Source organism: Elephas maximus, chromosome 13 (assembly GCF_024166365.1).
Source record: "Elephas maximus indicus isolate mEleMax1 chromosome 13, mEleMax1 primary haplotype, whole genome shotgun sequence".
Lineage (NCBI taxonomy): Eukaryota > Metazoa > Chordata > Mammalia > Proboscidea > Elephantidae > Elephas > Elephas maximus.
The window spans coordinates 64,406,155-64,425,996 of NC_064831.1; the positions used below are offsets into that span (position 1 = coordinate 64,406,155).

Sequence of the window (19,842 nt, forward strand, 5' to 3'; positions counted from 1 at the left end):
CCTCATGTGCAAGCCCCCGCCCCCTCCTTCAGGAAGAGGACAAACCACCAGGGCTCGGCAAATGCCCAACTCAAAACCTGTTGCTGTTGGGTCGATTCTGACTCATACCAACCCTGTAGGACAGAGTAGAACTTTGCCCCATAGGGTTCCCAAGGCTGTAATCTTCATGGGAGCAGACTGCCACATCTTTCTCCTGGGGAGCAGCTGGTGGGTTCGAACTGCTGACCTTTTGGTTGGCAGCCATGCACTTAACCAATGCACCAATGCATACTGGGCTCACTTCCTTCCTTTTCTCCCCTCCCCCGCTCCACCCCTCAGTCTAGGTCCTCACTTCCTCCTCCTCCCTCAGGATCTGTCTGGCTTCACTTCTTGGGTCCCCTTTTATATTTATGATGTTTAGATTTAAGAAACTCCCTTTATGAAGCTTTTTTTTTAAATGAATAACACAAGAGAATCCCTGATTATAAAATAAATGCATGCAAATATAGCTTATTAATTTTTCCATGCAACGTGTATGGGCAGACATGGAATTTTTTCCCAATTGAGATCACATTGTTCATTCTTTTTTTGTAGCCTGCTTTTATCACTTCTCAACATATCGTGAACACCCTTCTAAACAAGATGGTTAAAGCCTGGAAAGCGTCTGTGTGAGAGGCATTGTGGCAGGACCATGCGGGCTTTAGAACATAGATGCAAGCCCCAGCCTGCCTGGATTTCAGACCCTGGCTCTGCCATTCATTAGTTTTGTAACTAAGCATATTACTAGCCTCTCTGGGACTTAATTTCCTCGTCTGTAAAATGGGGATAATAATACCTACCCCTCAGGTTTGTTGTGAGGACTAAATGCAGTAGGGTACATAAAGCCCTTAGAAAGAGCCTGGAACATCATACATGCTCAATAGACATCAGATGATACAGAATCACTGTGATTTCTGGACTAATGACAAAGTCCAGCTCCTGGACCCCATCTCACATCCCAGGTCTTATAGCCGTATCCCAAACTTGACCCCGAGTCCTTATCTGGGTCTCCTGGGCTTACCCTGTGTCCCTTCCTGGCCCCTAAGCTAGTTGGGGGCTGATGCCTGGGCTCAGTTCCCAAGTGGCATTGGTGGGATTTCAGAGAGGTTCTTCCCTGGGTTCTCAGTGACACGAGGGAGGAGGAGAAATTAGAAAAGGGGGAAAGGAGGAAGGAAAAGACAAAGAAGTGGTTATGATTTTTTAGCCAGAGTCTGGAAACCTGGCCTCAGATCCTTCCAAGCTTCCATTGCTTAGAGGTTTCCTCATCTGGAGCCTGGGCCCTGGGTCCTTCCTTGAATTGGTATCATAGAAGCTCCCCCAGGAGAGAACATTAGCTCTGCTGCTCTTGCTTGGCCTAGAGGCTCACTTTCTGGGGGTTAATACAAATCATAACCAGCCCTCAGGGGAGTTGCTAAGACTTGGGGACCCAGCCTGGGGCTCCTGGAGCTCATTGGCCTTGGGGTGGCTCGCTGACTTCTAGATGTGGGGTGGAGGCTCAGCTCTGGGCTCTGTGACCACAGGAGATGAGCAACTACCGGCGGGCCATGCAGAAGATGGCCGAGGACATCCTCTCGCTGCGGAAGCAGGCCAGCATCCTGGAGGTCGAGAACCGCATACTGAGGAGTCACCTGTACCAGCAGGAGGCAGAAGAGGAGCAGGACAAAGCCAAAGAGGTCCAGGACCTGGGTGAGGGCGCAGAGGCCACTGACTGGCTCTGGATTGTGGGACAGGGAGGGAGAGAGCCTTTTTCAAGTGCTTGACTCAGGCTGGTAGGGCCCTCCCACACACAGACACTTAGTCCCTGCAGGGCCGGGTCCTCGAAGGGAAGGTCTATTGGTTTCCCGGACAGCCATAGCAAAGTATCGCAAACTAGGTGGCTTACAACAACGGAAATGTATTCTCTCACAGTTCTGGAGGCTGGAAGTCCAGAATCAAGGTGTAGGTAGGGCCATGCTCCCTTTGAAGGCTCTAGGGAAGAATCCTTCCTTGCCTCTTCCTAGCTTCTGGTGGTTGCTGGCAATCTTTGGCGTTTCTTGGCTTTGAGCTACGTCGCTTCAATCTCTGCCTCCGTCATCACATGCCTTTTTTTGTATGTGTCTTCTCTATGCGTTTGTATCCAAGTCTGCCTCTCCTTACAAAGAACGCCTGTCATTAGACTTAGGGCCACCCTAACCTGGTATGACTTCATGTTAACTTGATTATATCTGCAAAGACTCTATCTCCAAATAAGGTCACATTCACAGGTACCAGGGTTAGGAATTGAACATATCTTTTTGGAGAACACAATCCAAGCCACTACATACAGATGGGAATCCAGTCCTGTCTGAAGCTCTAGAATTGAGAGACACTTGGCCCCACAGCTCTGCTGATTTCAGCCAGGAGAGGCCTCCTCCCTGAGTCAGCTCTCCCTATCCCTGATCCCCGACACAGTGTCCATGAAGCAGAAACTGCTGCTGAGTGAGGTGGATATGAAGAAACTGAGGGACAAGGTGCAGCATTTGCAGAATGAGCTGATTCGAGTGAGTTGAGGCTTGGGGGGCAGGGGGCAAAGGGAATGGGGGTCGGAGGGAAGCTAGGGTGGTGTATCAAAAGGGAAAGGGTGCGTAGAAGGAAGGGGGGACCAGAGCAGTGGAGGATTCAGCAGAGGAACCCAGGGTGGACCCCCAAGGCCAAGGGTGGTACCCAAGGACACTTCTCTTCCCTCCCCTCGCAGAAGAATGATCGAGAGAAGGAGCTGCTCCTTCTGCATCAGGCTCAGCAGCCACAGGCTGTGCTGCTGAAGAGGTACCGGGACAGGCTGCAGAAGATGAAGGCCCTGGAGGAGACCGTGCGCCACCAAGAGAAGGTTGGTGCCAGAGCAGCCACCCTGCCATGGGCCAGATCGCCAGGGCCCAAATATGGCTGGAAGATGGCAGCCCACGGGCCAGCCCAGCCTCTGTCTTCCGCTCTCCAGGTGATTGAGAAGATGGAGCGGGTCCTGGAGGACAAGCTGAGGGACAAGAATGAGCCTGTCCTAAACAGGCTGCAGGAAAAGCCCACTGTGGGTGAGTCCATTCCCCAGCCTCTGCCGGTCCCTGGAGGCCCAGCCTTTTCGGGGCTTCCCAGCTTCAGGAGAGCCTGCCAAGAGGGTGCTCTGCACACTCAGTTATATCCAATGGCCTAAGAGACCCAGAAAGCACTAATCTCCAACTCATTCAGATCACCTAGTGCTTCCAGAGGTTGCCCGAGCACCTTCTGTCCGGCCAGGGAGCCCCTAAGGACATAGGACACAGGGTGTGCACCAGGTGCCAGGCTAGGAAAGGCCTCCATCTTCCAGGGGAGGGGCCGGGGCAGGCTAGAACGCAGGGAGGGGAGGAGGAGGCTGCCTGGGTCACAAGTCCCCAACTTCTTAACTCCAGGGACCCTTCAAATTATTTCCCCTTCTCTTCCTGTCTTAAAAGATTCTGCCTCTGCAAAACGAACACACCACCTTGAACCAACCAATGATGTATTTTCTCCATTGGTGTTAAATTAACCAAAGGCACCCAGAACTCCCAGCAGAGCTGGTTCTGATGGGCAGGAAAGAACTAGGTCACATCATATCAGGCCAGCCCAAAGCAGGGGCTTCCTGGAGTCCATCTGTTCGGCCTCACCAGGGACCCCAGTGTGCCCAGCCCTGTGTTGGCCTTCACTGGGGAGAGGGGTGGGAAGAGCCTGGGGGAAGAGTGTTGTTTCTGGAGGCCTTTAGAAAATAATGAAAGCTTCCACCCCTTTCAGGAGCCCTGAGGTCATGCAGAATCTGGGTGAGAGGGAGAGGGAAACTAGGGAGGAGAAACAGCTGGGGCAAAGGTCCAGAAGGGAGAGGAATGTGCAGGACACCAAAGGGAGGGAATACTGAGAAGAACTGAAATACACAACAGGACAAATGTAGGGGCAGGGTTGGTTAGGGAGAACTTGGGGTCAGATTCTAAAGGGCCTGAAGGATGGACTGAGTAAGGAACTGATCCTACTGGTAGTAGGGAGCCACTGAAGACTTGTGAGCAAAGGAAACATGGGAGCAAAATGCTGGGGAGATAGGGGCAAGGAGGCTGAGGAGGGAAAGCCCATCTCACAGATACCTGTGGTCACATTTACAGCCTTTCCCCTACTCTCAGCCTCTGGCCTTCCACCAGGGCCTGGGAGAGAGAACTTTCCCGGTGACCTATACTCAGTGCTGCTGGCGGAAAACTCAAGGCTACGGGCAGAGCTGGATAAAACCCGCCACCAGTCGGTCCCCATCATTCTGCAGCAGCAGGCCCTTCCGGTAAGAGCTGCCAGCCAAGGCTTAGCCAGGACCTGTCTTGTACTAGTCACTAGGTGTCCAGCAATCACCCCCAGCACAGTCCAAGTCGAAGATCAAGACCAGGAGCTAGGCTTGCCAGGGTCTCCCATTTGCCTGGAGTCTCCTGGAGTCCCAGTTCTCAGGCCTTACTCTTTTTCTCCTGGGGAACGTGTGAGCTGGAAAAGCTTCACCTCTACTGCCATCTAGCATTCTGGGAGAAAGCAAGCCCCTACGAGTCCCTGGGTGGTGCAGTTAGCACTCAGCTACTAACCAAAAGGTTGGCAGTTTAAATCCACCCAGGGATACCTCAGAAGAAAGACCTGGCAATCTACCTCTGAAAAGTCACAGTCACTGAAAATACTATGAAGTGCAGTTTATTCTGAAATGCGTGGAGTTGCCATATGTCCGAATCCACTTGATGGTGACTGGTTTGGTTTTAATAGGCCCTTGACACCTGAACTCTGACCCTTTCACCACCTGGCTGGCCTACAGCTGGCACCTACCCAGGCATCTCAGAACTCCCTGCTGGAGCATTTCCTGGGATTGATGCAGACTTGGAGAGCCCTTTCCCCATCCCAGGAGCCCTTTCCCCATCTCAGGTGGACCCCTGGGAGTTGGGAGCAGGAGGAGACTTGGCAGAGAGGCTTCAAGAGACAGATGGCCCAAGCCACTCCAAGTACACAGACTCCCTGCCCAGACAGGTGGGTGCCTCAGGCCCCAGAAACGCCCCGCCCCCACTCCACTCCCAAGGCTGCTGCAGGTGCCCCCCTGCTTTACGCAAATCCACAAACAGGTCACTGGGAATTACAGAAGAGGGGTGGGGCAGGCCCAGGAGAGTTTTTCTCTTCATCCCAGGACCCGCAGGAGGTAAGTTCTATTTGAAAGCAAACCTTCAGGTAAAATGCAAGGGATGGGGGAACCCTTGCTTCACAAATGAATTCTTCACTTTACACAAAGACTCTCAGTTCAGGGTTCCCTTCTGTGCATTAAAGGGAGCTCCCTAATGCATTACACATTAAAAAAATCAATATGTAAAAACTTTATATATCTGAAATCTGTGGGGAGAAGAGCTGTGAAGAAAGCCCACCCCAGGCCTGGTTCTGAACTTCTGGAAGAAGGAGTCCTGGCCCAGGCCTGAGGCTCTGCAACCTGGGGAGCTGAGCTGGGAGCTCAGAGCTGGCTGGCTTCTCCCTCAGTGCCTCATGGCCTCCTGAGCTCACAGGACCACAGCCCCCAGCCACAGACTGGGGCCATAGGCGAGACTTCACTTTGCCCGCAGGATCTCCTTGCAAATACTTCAGACAAGTTTAACCTCATGGCCAAGCTGGAACAAGCTCAGAGCCGGATCCTGTCCCTGGAAAGCCAGGTCAGTGACTCTCAGGTCAGGCTGGGCTGGAGTTGGGGCTCAGCTTGTGACCAGGGTCAGGCCTCAGCGTGTGACCAGGGTCAAGGCTCAGCCTGTGATCAGGATCCAGACTCAGTCTATGACCAGGCTCAGTATGTGACCAGGCTCAGGGCTCAGCATGTTGTTACAACTCAGGGAAGGTCCATCTGTGTCTTAGGCTTTCATTTGGACCCTGTCTCCACTCACTCCTGCCACCCCTGAGGTCTCTTGGGAAGGAGTCAAGCCCACATTGCCCAGGATTTTGCTTTCTGCCTAGAAAGTAGGCTCAGGTGCTCCTCGTCCCGGCTGTCAGGGATAGGCTGTGCTGCCCCCTGACCCTCCATCTCTCCCTTTTGGTGTCTGCAGTTAGAGGACTCAGCTAGACGCTGGGGACAAGAGAAGCAGAACTTGGCCACACGGCTACAGGAGCAAGAGTATGGCTTCAGGCACTCCTCAAAACCTATCCTCATAGACCTACCCGTGAGTGACGCCTCCAGAGGAACTCCTGGGGAGTAGGGGATGGGGCTGGCAGCCACTCTGTCCCCCAAGTCACTGGGCCCTGAGAAAAACCACACAGGGACCAGCTCCTGGGCTGGGAGTCAGACCCAGCCTCTAGATGCTGCTGTAACCAACTGAAGCCCTTGCTGGGTCTCAGTTTCCCCACCTGTCTGAGGAGATTGTAGTAGCGGTGAATGTAAACATTTCTAGAATGCCCCGGCACTGACTGTACTTTAAGATTGGCTTTGCTCCTGCACAGAGAAGCTTGTGGCCCACTCACAAGAAAGGCCTCCCACCCCCAACTCCATGGTGCCTAAGATTACCCCCTTAGCACGCCCCTCCTGGGCGACTGCAATGCTGCTCTCTCACCTGGCCAACCTGCCCCGACAAGAACCTGTTGCCAGAGATACACATTACTGTTTCCTCAAAACAAACAGGCCTGCTCACAACTGCCCCTCAACTCAGCCCCAGGGACCCACCAGCTCCCCAAAGCAAAGACCCTGATTTCCCCTGCTCTTGAGCCAGCTCATGGCTGGAGCCTCAGGTGCTCCTAGGGAAGGACTGAAAGGTTGGAGGGCTGACAAGGAAGACAGGCTCCCTTTGCACATGCCTGCTGAGCCTTGTGCACTCAGGGGAACAAGTTGTGACCTGCTGTGGGTAAGTGGGTTTCAAATTCTTTGACAAGTCAAAATGCCTGACACTAGACTGGATTCTTGAGGCATGGCTTGGCCAGGCAAGATGCCCTTGAATAGATGACCCTCCCCCCTCCCCGCCCCTGGCAGAGAGTGCACTTACCTCCTTACCTCCCTTTGCCCTATACACTGCAGAGCCCCCCGACCCACTCCAAGGACCACAGGCACCCTTCAAAGCAAGACCCATTGCTGCCCAGCTCAGAGATCAATCTCAACCAGCCCTCCGCCTCCCAGAACGAGTCCTCAAAGTCCCAGCAGACGCAGACCTGAGCGCTGGAGAAGGCCTCCCACCCTGTGTGCTGGGGAGTCTCATCCCACCCCCTAAAAATGACTTTATTAAATGCTGTAGTTCAGTGAGTATCTGCCTCTTTCTTGGAGCAGAGGAGCCTGGGAGCCCCAGATTCCTCCTTCCAGGCCCAACTCTGGTCTCTTGCTGGGCCTGGACCCTCTGCTGCAGCCCATAGCCACCTGCCTGTCCTGGGACAGGGACAGGAGAAGGAGCCCTGGACTGAGTCAACAGACCTGGTTCTAGATGTACGCATGCTGTGTGACCTTGGGTAACTCAAGCGACCTCTCTGGGCTTTAGTTCCCCACCTATCCCAGGGAGAGCTTGACCTCTTTGTCAGTAAGGCCCTTTCCAGCTCTAACGTTTCTGAGTCCAAGGTGACTCAGGCCTGGAGAAGAGAAGAGAAGGGGGAAAGAGAGAAAGAGGGTCGTGTAATGGGGAAAAGCACAAAGGCTCCAAAAGCGGACCCAGAACCTTCAGATCCCAGCAGAAGAGGCCAAGCCAGCTGGGCCACTGTCCCAAGCTGGACAAGCTCCCCTGTCTTAGGGGATGTAGGTAGCTGAAGCCCAGGGAGGATCAGAGACCTGCTCACACAGTTCTGGAACTCAGAAGGATTCCAAACAAACCAGTTGCCATTGAGTCAATTTCGACTCACAGTGACCCTATAGGACAGAGTAGGCCACAAATCTACAGAAGCAGACTGCCACATCTTTTTCCTTTGGAGTGACCTTTCAGTTAGCAGCTGAGCACTTAACCACAGCACCACCAGGGCTCCTTCAGAGGGGGTTAAGGAGGCTGAAATTGAGGACCAGTGTCTGACAGTCCAAATAATGCGCTAGGGATTCTCTGCAGTCACCCTGCCCACTGCCCAGAGTTGGGCAGGTAGACACATCCCCCTGGGGCAGGAACTCTAGGCCGGGGGTGACTCCAGAAGGGGGCAGAAGTCAGATAGGGCAGAAGTATGCTGGCCTCTCACCCCTGCCCCCAGGGTCAGTCACCTCACACCCACCCTTCCGTGACACAATGCCCTGGCCAAGACTTTGGCTGGCCCTTGGCAGAAAAGTTCTCATGACTTCACGGGGGATTCCCACCCAGAGTCTCGGCCCTGCTAGGACTGGCCCCCTCTCAGTCCACCCTGTTCTCAGTAGACTCCACCCCACTCCTTGGTTCCATGGCCTGGTGGCTCCAGTCGCTCCTGGCACAGTGACAATAAGCCCTCTGTTTCCTCTGCTCCTCAAGCCCCAGGGAGCAGGGAGATTGGTCCTGCAGGCTCCTGAGTTGCTGTAGCGGGGGTGGGTACGACAGAGATGGCCTCAAATGTGGATGTCTCAGGTCCACTATACAGGCCCAGCTCGTGATGTTGACCCAGGGGTCAGGGACCGTCCCCATAGGAGTGGTGAATACCTTAGGGGTCAGATATAAATTAAAACACTTCACATAACATAGCTGTTTATTGTCTTCCTAGAATGGGCAAGGAGGGGAAAGAGGTGGAGGGAGAGAGGAACTACCAGTTGAGCTCAGAAGGTTGACCACTGAGACCCAAACCCATCCACCCAGTGGCTGCCTCCTGGTCAGAGTGGGGGCGGGAAGAAGTGGGGGTGGGGGACAGAGAATTGAAGATGCAGAGGCCGTACAGGCCCTACCCCATCCCCAGGCCTCCCTCTCAAACCACTGCAGGCCTCATGGCAGGACGGGCAGGGCCCACCTTCCATCACATGTGGAGCAGGTCCTTGTTGAGGGGCCGGAAGGTTAAGAAGATGGGCTTGTCAGGCATCAGGATGAGATTGAACTTGGTATTCACATCACTGAGATTTTGGATCTCAATTTTGAAGTTTTCCAGAATCTGAGAAAGGAGGGTGGTGAAATTAGCAGGGAGGAGGGTAGGGGCTGTCTCCCTGAGGTCAGGACTCCAGTCACCTGTAGGCAGTGCCTAGAAGGGTGATTTAGGGAGCTCCAAGGAGTTTACCTCCGGCTTCTCAGTCAACCCTTTACAGTGCCTAAAAACATACCACCAATGCTCTGTTCCCTTGTTTTAGACCTTGCCCTTAACCCATTTCTACAAAACCCCATTCTCATCCCACTCCATCCCATCACCACTGGGAGTTGGAGAGTGGGGTGGATGGCCAGCAGACACTAGTGGGTGATGAGTGGATTAGTCCAAAAGAGAAGGCGGCAGGGGGCTGTGGGCTAGGGACTGGGCCAAGGGGGAGGGCAAGTGACTGGGGGAAGATATACCCTGGGCTCTGGACAGAGATGGGAGGAGGAGGGTTGGTGCTTTCACTAGGAGCCGGGGCCTGCCCAGGATGTCCAGATGTCCCTAAGCCCAACTTACATGGATAAGGAAGATCGTCATCTCAACCTCGGCGATGCGCCGCCCCACACACTGCCGGCTACCCCAGCCAAAGCCCAGGTTCCGGAAGTAGGTGATGTCCTTGTCTTTGTTTAGCCATCGGGCTGGGTCAAAACACTCTGGGTTGGAGAAGAAGGCGGGATCCCGACCCATGGCGAAGACGGCCACCTGTACCAATGTCTGTGGCGGGGTGGATGGAGGCCAGAGTAGCGTGACAGACAGCTTTCCCACTCCCCAACTCTCCCTTCCCCACAACTGCTCCCCAGCATGGTTACCCAGTCACCCAGGACAGGACACTCTGCTCACTGTATAACCTGGAACAAGTCTCTGACCCTCCCTGAGCCTCACCCATCAAATGGGGGTGGTGTCCCTGGCCCCAAGTCCATTAGGATCCTGGGATGCCTGGAGACAAAAGTCCACAGATGGCCCAAGGGATTGTCCGGTCCCTTCTTCAGCCCCAGAGAGCTCCCTGAGACTTAAGCCACCCCGTGGACTTTCTCTCCCAACCAAGGACTCCAGCAACATTCCAGAAATCACACCCCATGGTGTCCTCATTCATTCAAACTTGGGCTGCTACTTCCGAGGGCCCCACCAGGTTCCAGGGGAAAAGCAAGACAGAGCCCCCATCACCTCCATCTCTCTGCAATTGCACAGCCTGCCCCAGGCTCCCGTGTCTGACTGCCAGAGCCTGAGCCCCCTTGCCGCACCTACCTTGGCAGGAATCTTGTAATTACGAATAACCACGTCATTTGGAAGATATCTCTGAACTGTCACGGAGATGGGGTGGAGTCTGTGGGAGAAGGACACTCCAGCTGACAGCCTCCAAGACCTGGGTACCAGCCATGCCCCCACCTCTTCACCCGGCATGGCCCCCCAACTCAGCTGCAATATCTGGGGAAACTGGAGGTAGGATCTGGACTCTAGTTTCTCCTCTCATTTCCAATGGTCTCCCCAGCCCCCTCACTTCCTGTTACCCATCTCCTCCACCAACCCATCCTTCTAACCTTGTCCCCTGGCACTGCCCTGGCCCTGCCCAGGGGTTTTGGCAGGGGGTACAGGTGGATGTGGACTTGCCTCAGCGTCTCTTTGATGCTGGCTTTGAGGAGCGGAACCAACTTGAGCATCATGTTCATGTCTCCCTTGGCCTGGCGCCGGGCAGCCAGGACCTCTGCCCTCAGCACCTCCTGTACCCTCAGGCTGCGGGCCATCTCATACATGTTCCACTGCAGTGTCATGGATGTCTGGCAGGGACCGGAATGCAGAAGACCGGGAAGGCCTGTCACTCCTGGGGCTCTCTGAGGTCCATGACCCATGCTAAATTGTCCTTTCCAACCACCTGTCCCACACTCCTCCCATTCTCTAAAGACCGCCATTAGCAAAAGCAAAGCATAATTCAGAAGGCACAGGAAGCCCTTCTCCCTGCCCATGCAAGGATGTTTGGGACAGCACTTGTCCTTGCCCTTGTCCCTCATGTCACCAGAATCCACCCATCTCCACAGCCAGGAGAGTGTCACCTACACAGCCAACGTCACCTCCCAAAGAACTCCAGGGGCCTTTTGAGATCAAATCCTATTGCTTTCATTGTTGTACTCCTGAATGACTCTGTCATTCCTTTAGAATGCCTTGTTAAACAACCATCCCCTCCCAAGTATAACTTCCCAAAACCTCGGGGTTTGCCTGTACCAGCTTAAAGTCAACCTCAAAGATACTGAAACCCTAACAAACAGACCTGTTTTCTATCATTGTTGCAATTAGCATGTGGCATGTACCAAGGTTAACAAGCTCATATCAATGTTAGCCAAAAGGTGTGATCTTGAGTCCTCTGCTGGGGGCATGAATGATCCTAATCGAACCCCACAGTCCTCCCACATTTCTCAGTGGTGACAAACTAAACCCATCTGGGACCACAGCCTGGGGCAGTGCTCCCTCCTGGGAAAAGAGGTTAGGACACTGACACCTTATATTACCAAGAGTCACATTTTTATCCAAAAGCCTTGGACACCCTCCTTCCTCCCAGCAGGAACAACAATGAGAAAATGTCACCCAGCCACGTCCTAGCTTAAAGTCCTTGCCTGGGCTCCACATAAAGTCCAGATATTCTGGCCTGACTCATGAGGCCCCTCAACGTCTGCTTCTTGCCTGCTGCTCCCCAAGCACCATCTCCCACTCTTACGCTCTAGCCACACTGAGCTACACTCAGCTCCTGAAGCCCAGAAATCATCCTCATGCCACCAAGTCTTTCCTCTTCCTGGAATTTCATGCTCCACCTTGGAAGCAAGTATGTACTCCTTCAAGACTCAGATCAAATGTATTTGTGGAAAGCCTGACACAGAGTAGGTACTCAGGTGATACTTGTTTAATAAGGCAATTAATTTACTGGCTGTGTGACCTTGAGCAAGTCACTTAACCTCCCTGTGCATCACTTTTCTTATCTAAAAAATGAGGACAATATTAAGGTGGCTTATAGTGGTGTTTGTGAATATTAAATAAGCTAATATGTGTAACAACCCTCTGTGAGATGGAGTGACACAGTAGCCTCAACAACAGGTTCAAACATATCAAAGATCATGGAGACAGAACAGAATCCGGCAGTGTTTCATTCTGTTATACATAAGATCACTATGAGTTAGGGCCAACTTGACGGCGACTAACAACAACAACACGTGTAAAAAGCTTAAGGCCCTGCCTGCCATATAGGACATGCTCAACGAATGTTACCTGATAATAATAGCTTGTTTGGTGCAGGTGTCTTTTGGAGATCTCTTCTGACCATGAACTATGTTTAAAATATGCTTTAAAAAAAATCCACCTCTACTATGGAAAATGATATGGCACCTCCTCAAAAAGTTAGATGTAGAAATACCATACCATCCAGCAACCCTGCTCCTAGGAATATATCTTAGAGAAATAAGAGCCATCACACAAATAGACATATGCACACCCACGTTCACTGCAGCATTATTCACGGTATCAAAAAGATGGAAACAACCTAAGTGACCATCAACAGATGAATGGATAAAGCAGTTACGGTATGCACACACAGTGGAACACTATGCAGTGATAAAGAACAATGATGAGTCTGGGAAACCCTGCACAACACGGATGGATCTGGAGGGTACTATGCTGAGGGAAATAAGGCAGTCACAAAAGGACAAATTTTGTATGAGACCACTATTATAAAAACCCCAGAAAAGGTTTACACACAGAAAAAAGCAATCTTTGGTGGTTACAAGGGAAGGGATAGCTGGGGAGGGAAAATCACTAACTAGATAATAAAATATTAACTTTGATGCAAGGAAAGATAGCACAGAATATAAAGAAAGTCAGCAGAGCTTGACCAAGGCAAAGCCATAGAATTTTCCTAGACACGTTCAAAGACCTTGAGGGACCAAGTTACGCCCAGAGGCACCTCAGAAGAAAGGCCTGGTGATCTACTTCCCAAAAGTCAGCCACTGCAAACCCCGTGGCGCACAGCTCATCTCTAACACACACGGGGCCGCCATGAGTCGGAACTGACTCAGTGACAACCGGTATGTCACAGTAACACGGGAAAGTGCAGGAGACTGGGGAAAGGGGTGGTCCACAAAGGTAGATTTTGACATTCAAGAAGAGAATTTTCGTGGTATTGGGTGCTGCCTGTACCAAGAAGGCATGAGGGAGACACCACAGTAGATGCCTTTAGGCACCGGGGGGGCTGTAGTGTGTTGAAAGGTCATCCCCCAAAAAGTTATGCCTGTGTCCTAACCCCCCGAACACTGGTCCTAAACCCCTTGGGGATCATAGGCTCCTTTGAGGAATGGCAGATGCCTTTGATCCTCTTTGTCCAGAAAAATCTAATCATCCCCAGTATGAGCTTATTTGCAAAAAGGGTCTTTGCAGATAAATTAAGGATCCCACGGTGAGATCATCTTGGATTACCCAAACCCAAAAACCCATTGGCATCCAGTGAATCCCAACTCATATCAAGCGACCCTATAGGCCAGAGTAGAATTGTCCCATAGGGTTTCCAAGAATCGGCTGGTGGATTTGAACTGCTGACCTTTTGGTTAGCAGCCAAGCTCTTAACCACTGGGCCACCAGGGCTCCTGGATTACCCAAGTGAGCCCTGAATCCAAAGATCAATGTCTTTATAAGAGAAAAAAGAGAGACACAGTGTCACAGAGACAGAGATTGGAGTGATGCAGCCACAAGCCAAGGGATGTCAAAGGCCATCAAAAGCTTGAAGAGGCAACAAGAGTCTCTTCTAGAGCTTTTCAAGGGAGCGCAGCCCTGACAAGGCCTTGACTTGAAACTTCAGTTTATTCCCTCTTAGCTCTTAGGCCTCCAGAGCTAAGAGAGAATGTCTATTGTTTTTAAGCCACCCAGTTTGTGATCGTTTGTTACGGCAGCCACGGGATACTAATACAGGTACCATGGGAACCCAGGTCTGGAGGGGGAGGATGGGAGATGACATAAAGACCCTGAAGAGCAGAGTCCAGGCCAAATTCCTCTTGCCTCCACTTCTTTGAGGCCCTGTCTTCTTCCCCGGCTCTAAGTGAGCTGTGCCTTCGCTCAGAGCCTAGAGGCTCGTGACTGGGAGGACATAGTCCTGCTCCTGGGCTTCCACCAAGCAAACCTCTAGGGGAATCTTCCTCCTCTCAAAGACTCCATGTAGAACTGAGGCCTTGCTGACTACACCTAGTCACTCCCTCTGATAAGCAAAGCAAAAATGGCAGGTCTGCCCCAAAACACTCTGCACAGGGACCTGACTTTGACCTCACACAATTACGAGATTAAAAAAACACCACCAGTTGCTATCAAGTCGATTCCAACTCATGGCAACCCCATGTGTGTCAGAGTGAACTCTGCTCCATAGGGTTTTCAATGCTGATTTTTCAGAAGTAGGTCATCAGGCCTCTCTTCTGGAGTACCATGGGTAAACTCCAGCCTTTTGGTTAGCAGTCAAGTGTGTTAACTGTTTGCACTGTACACAGACTCCCCTAGGGGACTGTTATTAGGTGCCCTCGAGTCGATTCCGACTCAGCGACCCCATGAAACAGAGTAGAACTGCCCCACAGCTTTTTCTAGGCTGTAATAGCCAAGTCTTTCTCTCTCGGAGACACTAGGTGGGTTCGAACAACCAACCTTTCTTTTAGCAGCCAAGCGTTTAAACATTGGTCCACCAGTGCTGGTAGGATATAGAGCCAGGTTGTTGTTGTTGTTGTTAGGTGCTGTCAAGTCAGTTCCGACTCATAGCAACCCCATGTAGACAGAACAAAATACTGCCCGGTCCTGCGCCATCCTCACAATTGTTGGTATGCTTGAGCCCATAGGTCCAGCCACTGTGTCAATTTGTCTCATTAAGGGTCTTCCTCTCTTTAGCTGACCCTCTACTTTACCAAGCATGATGTCCTCTTCCAGGGACTGGTGCCTCCTGATAACATGTCCAAAGTATGTGAGCCAGGATGGGGGATGTATCACGTATGGCCAGGGCTCCCCTAATAGTGGGGTTGCAGACCCCAGGGCAGCCTGGTGAGGAGGGCATGTGCACACAGAGGTCACTGGACCCTACAGCAACCTTACCGTGTCCACGCCGCCAGCCAGCAGTTCAATAGCATTGGCCTTGATGTTGTCAAAGGGCAGCTTGCTACTGTCCAGGAGGCGGTAGAGGATGCCAGGGTAATTGTCAAAAACTTTTTTTTGTCTCAGGTCCCCATAGAACCTCTGGGTATATTGTTCAGCTGGGGTGGGGGTGGGGAGGCAGAAGGAAAGAAAAAATAGTCAGGTTTCCTGCAGGCTGGAGGGAAGGACAGTGATCTTTAATAAGAAACAACACCAAGAGCTCAAGGATTCTGGAGCTGTGTGCTTTTTAAGCTTCTGTTTCACGGAGCCCTTTCTCTGTACTGTCATCGTATCTGCTTTTTCATTTAATTCTTGACCACAACTCTATGGGGTAAGTAATATCATCCCCACTCTACAGAGAAAGGAACTGAGGCCCAGCGTGGTTAGTCACTTGCCCAAGGTCAATGGATGTAAGGGGCAGAGGAGGGATTTGACTCCAGGTCACCACCATCCAGTCAGCCTTCTCCCCCTGGCCTCCCAGTCTCTCTCACCCAAGTCCTAATCTTCTGTTACCAAGCACGGCTGTGTCTGAGACATTGACCCTTAACCTCCTGGGGATCACAGGCCCCTTTGAGGAATGATGGATCCCTTTGATTCTCTTTCTACAGAAAAATCTAACCATCCTAACAGCCAGCACTGGGCCACCATTTCCAGGGGTTCTGGGACCCTCCTTATGCTGATCCCTGCCCGTTAGGGGGTGGGTTACTTACATGGCATGTTGACATAAACCCATCACCAGGGAATCGATTCTGACTCATAGCAATCCTACAGGATAGAGTAGAACTTCCCCGTAGGGTTTCTAAGGCTGTAAATCTTCAGGGAAGTAGATTGCCACATCTTTCTGCCTTGGAGCAACTGGTGAGTTCCTACCGCCAACCTTACAATTAATAGCCGAGCACTTAACCATTATGTCACCATAACACAGAACAAAGAGGCAGGCCCAGACCTGGGCCCTCCAGCTGATTTTCTCTGTCCCCGCCCCAGGCCTGGGTTCCTACTCCCTGAGATAGACAGAGTTCTCTTGCTCCCCTTCCATACTTGGCCATTCAGGGGTACAGCCAAAGGAGCCCTCACCTTTACTGAAAATCACCTCCCATGCAGCCACGTGGTCCCTCCAGGTCTTGGTCCTGAGCAGGCGGAACAGATCTGGGGGGATGCTGAGCATGGGGACGCTAGTGTGGAACATCTGGTATACTGCATCAATGAACTGCTGGGCCTCAGGATCCACCGTCTCCTGCAGTATCCCCAGCCGCTCCCCAAATACAACGTTGGTGACAGCTATGGAGGGAGGCAGAGCTTGATGAGCCGTGGCCCTGGCCACCACAGAACCTCAGCTTCCAGAGGTCCTCAACTCCCTGGCTTGCATGTGCACACACACACAACACACAACACACATGATCTCTTGCATCTAACCTCAGCCTCCTTCCATAAAGAAGCTGATCCTTGAATCCCAAAGGGCTGGGAGAAGCTGCCTTTCTTGTAACCACCCAGGCCCTCCAAAGGGACTTGCAGAAGACCCTGAAAGAAGATCACTTGGGTGGGAGCAGTGTCTCCTGCAGAGGCAGAAGACAGCCCAGGCCAGGATAAAACTGCTACCCCCACCCTTCCAGCAGCACCCCCGAGCAGCCTCTGGACTTTCCTCCTGGGAAGGGAGATTCCTTTCTGTAAATGAATTGGTTACATCCTGAAACAAGTCACATGGAATTCTGGGAGATGAAAATCCCTGAGTAATTGGTCATTCAGGATTCAGTCTGGCTGGGCCTAAGAAGCCATAGGAAGCCCAAGATTTTCCCAAATACAAGGTCAGGAATTTGAATCCCAATTTCATACCAAGTTCTAAGCACCCCAAATCTCCTACAGTGACCCTCCCTATCAAGCCACAAATCCTTTGCATATGCTGTTCCCTCTGACTATACTGCCTGACCTCCTTACACCATCTAGATAACTCCTACACATCCTTCAATACTCAGGTTAACTGCCCAAGCCTACCTTCCCCTCCCAGGCCTTGAAGGTCTATGTCCTAGAAGAAGGATATTTGCTGAAGGAAGGGCTAAGCCAAGCTCTGGCTTTTGAAGGACTGTGGCAATGGGACCTACGCTTTGGGGACTCTTGCCCCCACAGCATGAGTGCCAAATGAGAAAGTATACAGCTCCCCCTGGGTAGCTGATGGTGGAGGAGGTATTCAACAGCTCATCCCAGAAGCCAAGCGCAACGCTTCTGCAAGGTCTGCCCTGGGTCTCAAGGTAGGACAGTGGACCCTAAGTTCTCCCACCCCAGACCCACTGCGTGCCAGGTACAAGGCCCTTACACTCAAAGGCAAAGCGGAACAGGTCATCACTGATGTCCCCTGAGTACTTCCCAAAGCCTTGCTGATTGATGCGCCTGTGCAAGAGGCTGACGAAGTCCTGAGACACTGGGTCCAGCAGGGGCACGAAGTTTTTTATGCTCTCCAGAGCCATCAGCTCCTGGTTCAGGGCTAACCGGTCTTTCTTCCAGTCTTCTGACTTCCTGGAAAGATATGGGCCCTTGGGCCATCATGATCACAGACAGCCCCCAACCTGGCAAGCACCTGGGGAGGGGGACTCTCCCAGGATGCCAAGGCTCAGCTGTGTGTGCCCAGCATTCATGTCAAGGTGCCCCACCTCCTCCCAATACCCTCTGCCTCTCACCTCCTCTCTGCTCCCGCCCAGCCTAGGAGAGAAGACAGGGAGAAAGAGGATGAAGGAGAACAAAATCCTGAGCTCCTGCCACTTCCTCTGCTGCTGCAAGCCAGGAACTTACCTTTTATAACCTTTAGGAAACTTTCAGGCCCACCAGTCTTTGAGTCAGCTGCCAGGCCTGCCTTCCACATGGCTTCCTCTTCCTCCTGGCCGATGCTCACCGTTCGCTATTCAAAGGGCCTCTCTGTGTCACTTTTTATGACCTGTCTCTGCTCCTTTGCACCCCATGCCCCACTACTCATGCTGGTGGTGCTGGTGGTGGGGATCCCAGGTGCCCAGAATTGGGATAATCTTAACCCTTGATTTGTGGCCTTCTCTTGAAAATTGGGAAACCCTGGTGGTGTAGTGGTTAAGCGCTCAGCTGCTAACCAAGAGGCTGGCAGGTCGAACTCACCAGGTGCTCCTTGGAAACTCTATGGAGGAGTTCTACTCTGTCCTAAAGGGTTGCTATGAGTTGGAATTGACTCAACGGCAGTGGGTTTTTGCTCTTGAAAATTGATTCATCCAAAGCCCCTTTGTGGTTTTTGGTTTGTTGTTGTATTGTTGGTTGTAAGAATGTTGTTATAAACTCCCCACCCCACAGAAAAACTAGGAACTGGACAATACCTTAGATTGGACTCCCTGGTCCTCCTGCATCCCACCCCTTGCCTCCCCATCTAAGGGAACCACCAACTGAATCGCTTGCTTTCTTTTGCAGATAGTGTTATCTGATTGTTACAGATTGAATTGTGTTCCCCCAAAATATATGCTGTAAATCCTAACCTCTATGTCTGTGGTTATAATCCCATTTGGGAATGGATTGTCTTTGTTACGTTAATGAGGCAGGATTAGTATAGCGTATGTCTTGAGTCAATCTCTTTTGAGATATAAAAGAGATTAAATAAGCAAGCGAGAGAAGCAGAGAAGGGGGAAGATTGAAGTCAAGCCACATGGAGATCTGCAAGGAACCAGGAAACAAGCTGAAGAGGCAAGGACCTTCGCCCAGAGCCAACAGAGAAAGAAAGCTTGCCGCTAGAGCCAGCGCCCTGAATTCGGATTTCTAGCCTCCTAGACTGTTAGAAAACAAATTTCTGTTTGTTAAAGCTATCCCCTTGCAGTATTTCTGTTATGGCAGCACTAGATAACTAAGGCATTGATCCACCTTTATTTCTAGAGATAAGTATGTTTCTAAAACATACTTTTAAAAAAAACTATATTCGACTGTTAGAAAACAAATTTCTGTTTGTTAAAGCTATCCCCTTGCAGTATTTCTGTTATGGCAGCACTAGATAACTAAGGCATTGATCCACCTTTATTTCTAGAGATAAGTATGTTTCTAAAACATACTTTTAAAAAAAACTATATTCGTTTTCTACATCTTACAAAAGCTGTCATGCTTCTGGGATCTGAGTCCATTCATTTTGACGGGTGTATACCATGGTTTACTCACTTATGCCCCAGTTGAGCATTTGCCTGTTTTCCTGGCTTTTGCTATTATTCACAGCACCCCCTGCAAACATTCTAGCACACGTCCCTGGGGTTTCTTTGGAGTATATCCTTGAGAGCTGCTGAGTCATATGTATGTGAATGTTCAACCTTAGGAGATAATGTCCAACCATTTTCCAAAGTGGTGGTACAAGTACACCCCCACTAGTAATGTATGGGAGCCCCTGGGTGGTACGAACTTCTAACACACTCAACTGGTAACTGTAAGGTTGGAAGTTTGAGTTCACCCAGAGGCACCTTGGAAGAAAGGCGTGGTGTTCTGTTTCAAAAAAATCAGCCATTGAAAACCCTGCAGAGCACAGTCCTACTCTAACACACATGGGGTCACCATAAGTCACAGTCGACTTGATGGCTACTGGTGGCAGTATCGTATGAGAGCTCCAGCTGCTCCACATCTTCCAGGCACTTGATGTGGTCACATTTTAAAATGTTGATGAGCAATTTAGTGGAAAATGCTATCTACTATGCTTAAATAGGAGCCCTGGTGGTGCAGTGGTTAAGAGCTCAG

The 19,842-nt window shown here is 51.4% G+C and overlaps 2 protein-coding genes across 12 annotated transcripts in view; one reads left to right on the forward strand and one right to left on the reverse strand.

Moving 5' to 3' along the window:
• LOC126057136 (coiled-coil domain-containing protein 33-like) overlaps positions 1-7,242 on the forward strand; it is a 63,083-nt gene extending 55,841 nt beyond the window's left edge. Inside the window, exons 2-10 of one of the 3 annotated variants that reach the window (XM_049852547.1) lie at positions 1,539-1,704; positions 2,449-2,537; positions 2,732-2,863; positions 2,972-3,062; positions 4,134-4,300; positions 4,918-5,019; positions 5,598-5,684; positions 6,069-6,136; positions 7,028-7,242. In XM_049852547.1, the coding sequence (XP_049708504.1) occupies positions 1,539-1,704; positions 2,449-2,537; positions 2,732-2,863; positions 2,972-3,062; positions 4,134-4,300; positions 4,918-5,019; positions 5,598-5,684; positions 6,069-6,136; positions 7,028-7,217 (1,092 nt within the window). In that variant the 3' untranslated portion in view covers positions 7,218-7,242. The other 2 variants (XM_049852545.1, XM_049852546.1) reach the window with 2 other exon arrangements.
• Positions 7,243-8,618: 1,376 nt separating this feature from the next.
• The window catches only part of LOC126057144 (cholesterol side-chain cleavage enzyme, mitochondrial), a 35,003-nt gene continuing 23,779 nt past the window's right edge, over positions 8,619-19,842 (reverse strand). For 8 of the 9 annotated variants that reach the window (XM_049852565.1, XM_049852568.1, XM_049852572.1 and 5 more), the window contains 7 exons: positions 17,438-17,637; positions 16,204-16,407; positions 15,091-15,248; positions 10,603-10,769; positions 10,240-10,318; positions 9,511-9,708; positions 8,619-9,021 (listed from right to left, as the gene is read on the reverse strand). In XM_049852565.1, the coding sequence (XP_049708522.1) occupies positions 8,890-9,021; positions 9,511-9,708; positions 10,240-10,318; positions 10,603-10,769; positions 15,091-15,248; positions 16,204-16,407; positions 17,438-17,637 (1,138 nt within the window). In that variant the 3' untranslated portion in view covers positions 8,619-8,889. Of the gene's footprint in view, positions 9,022-9,510; positions 9,709-10,239; positions 10,319-10,602; positions 10,770-15,090; positions 15,249-16,203; positions 16,408-17,437; positions 17,638-17,798; positions 18,256-19,842 lie in introns of those variants that run through there. The other variant, XM_049852567.1, reaches the window with a different exon arrangement.